Source organism: Montipora foliosa, chromosome 13 (assembly GCF_036669935.1).
Source record: "Montipora foliosa isolate CH-2021 chromosome 13, ASM3666993v2, whole genome shotgun sequence".
NCBI classification, from domain to species: Eukaryota; Metazoa; Cnidaria; class Anthozoa; order Scleractinia; family Acroporidae; genus Montipora; species Montipora foliosa.
The window spans coordinates 34,388,605-34,393,604 of NC_090881.1; the positions used below are offsets into that span (position 1 = coordinate 34,388,605).

The following is a 5,000-nucleotide window of genomic DNA, read 5'->3' on the forward strand; positions in this document are numbered from 1 at the left end:
ATAACAGTCCTGAGGCAAACATAGCAAAAATTAAATACTACAGAAACAATGTCTGTGGTCATGCCAGCCAAGCCTCTGTTGATGATGCAACATTCAATGTGTTATGGCAGGATATAAGCAAGGCACTGCTAGCTCTTGGTCCTGCAGCAAATTTTGCAACTAAAATTAGCCAACTGAAGACTGAGTGCATGGATCCTGTTGTTGAAGAGCACTACGGAAAATTACTGAAGTTGTGGAAAGACGATGATGACAGCACCAAGGAGATGCTTGGAGAACTGAAAGGTATGCTTTCTCTCAAGGGTGTGATTAAATTAAAGTGCTGGAAGAATGACTTAAAATGAGCACCTTTCCAATGTTCTTTTGACCCAAGGATTTTTTCTGCCCAAAGGTGAGAGAGCAAAATCTGTAAGAAGACAGTGACTCAAATTGGCTGGAACCGACAACCTATGCAAAAAATTAGCTCACCAATATATTGAATGAAGGACAAGGATGAAAATTGGCTGGAACCGACAATGTATTCAAAACATTAGCTCGCCAATATATTGTATACATACATACATACATTCGTTTATTCCACATCCCCAAGGGGCTTTTCAGTGAAATATGTAACAAACAACAATAAAATACAATAAAATTAAATCAAAATTCTATGTGAATAAAATTTAAAATGCAGTAAGAAATTCAAATCTAATAGAAGCTAAAGAATTAGAAGATTTAAACTATTCCGTACTAGATAAATTCAGTTAGCTATCCCTTAACAGTCTTTTCCTCATGAAGATCTTAAAATGAGCTAACGATTTTGAGGCAGACCGTTCCAGAGAAATACCATACAATAGTAAAAAGTTCTTTGGCCAGTTGCGATTTTAAATAACGGAATATTTAACAGATGTGAGTTTCTAGTTTTGCATGTTGATATTGATGAAGGCTTAATAAACTGATCAGATAGATACCCTGGAACAAGCTCATACATGCATTTAAATGCCATAAGTGAATTGCAATAATGTGTTGTTTCACAGGGAGCCAGTTGAGTTGTCAGAGAATGGGAGTAACATGATCGTATTTCTTTGACCCACTAACGATTTTACCAGACAAAATTCTGAACACCTTGGAGTTTGGCAATGTTAGATTGTGAAGTATTGCTCCAGACTGAAGAGAACGCGTTGATAATAAGAATTAAAGTGCGTGGTTGCCGAAGCATTGTTTAAATTAACACGGTTTATCTGGCCTAGTTGCAATATACAAGAAGCGACAGTTGCAGTGACATGATCATCAAAAGTTAAACTTGTATCCAATATCATTTAACACCAAGGTCTCTGGCGGTCTCCACTGGAACAAGCTGTTTTCCAAGGGGCGAAAGCTTGACGTTGCGAGTCGATGTTAGTAACTCCATGTTAAAATGCCACAAACTAGGAGCTTTGTCTTGTCAGGGTTTAACAGTAATTGATTATCGAAGCACCAGTTACATATTCTTGTAAGGTCTTTATTTATTTCTACTACTATGCGTGATTGGTCTTGAAACTGAAAAGACAGCAAGAGCTTAGTGTCGTCCACGTAGGACTGGGCAGAACAATGTTGTGGAACTGATGGCAAATCGTTCTTGTTTGTGCTAAAGAGGAGTAGTCCTAATATACTCCCTTGGGGCACTCCACTTGCCACTTGCATGCATTCCAATGATGCTGTGCCAATTGTGACAACCTGATAACGAGCAGTTACCGTATTTACCCGTGTATAAGTCGACCTTTTATGGCCTCAAAAGAAGCTCCAAAAATCGCCCTCGACTTATACATGGGTGAAAGATTTCGAGCCAAGTTCCAGCTAAATAATTTATTCAAAATAAACATCATAATGTGGTCGTTGGGCATAACGAACGCAGTGGACGAAATACTTCAAAATGAATGATGAAAGACTTCGAAATGAATATTAAGCAATTCCAGTTGAAATGAAAAAGGATTTGTTTTACTTTAAATGTTGAAGATACTCACAAGCACAAATATGAAATAGACACTGGAAATTTTCGTTTTCCAAAGGCGGAAAGCTCTAAAAAACATTCTTGTTTCTTCAAATAAAACTCGATCCCTCAATGGCTTAGTAACCTGGCACAATTCCTCGTGTTTGCGTGTAAGCATGATCGTCACTCGTGTTTCCTGAAAATGCTGGTTGGTAATGATTGTTTTTTATTCTTTACACAAACCTGGATTATTTAAATGCTTTTGCAAACTTTGTATTGTTTGGTTTATGAGTTTTGTTTCGTTTGCCATGTGAGAAATTATAAGTCAAGCACCAATTAAACCTTGCACATTTCGCATCGTTTTTGAAGTTATTTTCAAAGATTGACTCCTGCTTCTGTGATGTTGTGCTTATCCTCTAAAGCCCTTTATCCTTGAACAACGAAACAGGTTAGTTTGAGGTTTACATGTTCGATTTTTCAAGGACAAAATGCCCGCACATACAACAACTGCTGAACCACAAAACTATTAAGCGCTTGATGCCCTTAATTGTTTGTGAATCCACAGTTCCAGAAATCGAAGAATGCAAAATTAATATCCCATGAACATTTAGCAAAGAAATTAAGAAATTGCTTTTTTTGCCATCAAAAATGGGGGGTCGACTTATACATGGGATCGACTTATACACGGGTAAATACGGTAGATAACTACAAAACCACTGCAAAGGTAAAGGCAAGGCACCGACGTCCCTTTGATCTATACTGTCAAAGGTCTTGCTCATGTCAAGCAGAATTACTGTTGTCAAGTGCTTTTTACCAATCGCACTTAAATATCATGTTGGTTGTCTGAATCACAGAGGTTTCGGTGGAGTGTTTCTCTCTGTTACCACTTTGTTTGGTAGATAAGTGGCATTTAGAAGTTAGGTATTCCATAAGCTGATTGTGAGCCACTCTCTCACACACTTTTGATAGAATAGGCAGAAGTGATATAGGTCTGTTATTATTATTGGCTATTTTGTGATCACTTTCTTTGGGTATTGGTTTCACCTCAGCAATTTTCCACATGATTGGGAAGCATGCAGTAAGGAGTGAGGTGTTGATTATTGAAGTAAGAGGGTACGAAATAGCTTGAAAGCAGTCCCTAATTATCAGTAAAGGTATCTTATCGATCCCAGGGGCTTTGTTTGGGGCCATGCTCTTAATAATAAGTTCCACCTGATGGCATTTAACTGGAGTAAAAGAAAGTTGTTCAGATGTCAGGAAATTTCTTGCTTGAAAGGAATTTCGGCCTAATATGTAGTTGCGTTCAGTTGTGGCTGCCATCTCTTTTATCATTTTAATCTTATTTTTGCAAACACTTCAGAAAAAATGATTTAATTCATTAGCCACACTTTTCTGATCTTTACTGTAGCTTGTCTGAGTAGTTGACTTCTTTGGTATGCATGAACGGATCGATTTCCATATGCAGTTTGTATTGTTTTTACAACCTCGTTCCCAGGGTCTCTCTTCTCTGCCTCCATTGTCGTTGAGAAAAGACCCTGGTTCACTCTGGTCACGTGGCACTCGTCAACAAACATTTTCCCACTAGGGTAGTGTTTTCGTTATATTTTGATTCCGCAACTGGGCGAAAGAGTATTCGTTTGACAAGGCATTTTTTAAATAAGTGATCTTTATCTTACAAATAAATGTAAGTATCAAAAAGGTCAAAAGAGCGGATGTTTTATACCCACAGGAAATGAATTCCCGTACAAGCGGTCAACCTAAATACAAGAGCTTTCGTGATCGACAAGACAACTTCAAAAGTTCCATGTAGGGCCTCGATTGACGTTCACAAAAAAAAAGTGATTTCGTTAGTAGCTAAAGCTGCTTCTCCAGAACAAACACTAACATAAAAGAATACACCAAGTACTACGTTTGCTTGATAAAAATGTCTCTTTTATTTTACCGTGGCTAAAAATATACACGCTATGAAAGCGCTGTGCAGTGGTAAAAATTATCTTAACGACATTGACGATTTACACGAAGTTAAAAATATAAATATCGTAAGTCAAAACGGTCAACTCGCTGTTCAAGATTGCGACTTTAGGAATCACGTTGTTAAACATTCGAAAGAAAAACGAAAATCAAGGAACAAAATAAAATACCTGCACATGTCAATACAGTTTGATTTGATGATTTGAGGTCGATACGTGAAATGAAAACTTAAATAACAACACACCGGTTGATCGCTGAACATGTTTGTTTCCCATGGATAAACGTTTCGCTTGTTTTCTTGCACGACAAAATCTTCTTTCCTTTAAAATTGTCGGAAACTATTAGCATTCTTCGTTGATCCGGACCTTCACACGGGTGAAAACTTGAATAACGCGAGGATATTTTCTGTGGTGTCCGATCGATTTGACCACAACTTTTGCCTTTCACGTCGAATTCCATATGTGTAGTACATAAAATATTGCCGTCAAAAGTTATTTCGATGGTCATCTGGCCACAAAGTCAATTGCGTGCTGATTCCATTCTTTGCAACGTCGACATGGCCTACATCGCCTCCCATCCCCTAACACACATTTGGTTAACCTTCCAGATTCTGGCAGACACGTGACCAGAGTGAACCAGGGTCTTTTCTCAACGACAATGGAGGCAGAGAAGAGAGACCCTGGGAACGAGGTTGTTGTTTTTAATGTTATTCTGAATTTGCTGATTTACATATTCTCTTTCTGCAAGCCGAATTTCTCTCTTTACCTCACAGCAGCAGATCTTATATTGCAGCCAGGCATAGGAATCTTTACTTGAAGGACAAGGATGAAAATTTACATTGATTTTTAACATTACCACAAAAATATCATATTCAATTAGAACTACATAAAAAATTAGTATTACATACTTTTTAGGTGATTATTGAAAATTCTAAACGCTTATTGGTTGTACTTGAGGTGATTATTACGTGATAATTTACAAAAGCATTTTTTTTCAAGGTGTTTTGGCAAGGTAAGAGACGAAGAAATGAATTGTTTTAAGGAAAATGTAGACTCACATGTTTTTCAAATAATCACCTATA

The 5,000-nt window shown here is 37.4% G+C and overlaps 1 protein-coding gene across 2 annotated transcripts in view; it reads left to right on the forward strand.

The window, feature by feature from the left end:
• Nucleotides 1-5,000, forward strand: part of LOC137982220 (uncharacterized) — a 21,043-nt gene that overhangs the window by 3,173 nt on the left and 12,870 nt on the right. For both annotated transcript variants that reach the window (XM_068829295.1, XM_068829296.1), the window contains exon 3: nt 1-282. This exon is cut by the window's left edge. In XM_068829295.1, coding sequence (XP_068685396.1) covers nt 1-282 — 282 coding nt within the window. The remainder of the gene's footprint in view (nt 283-5,000) is intronic.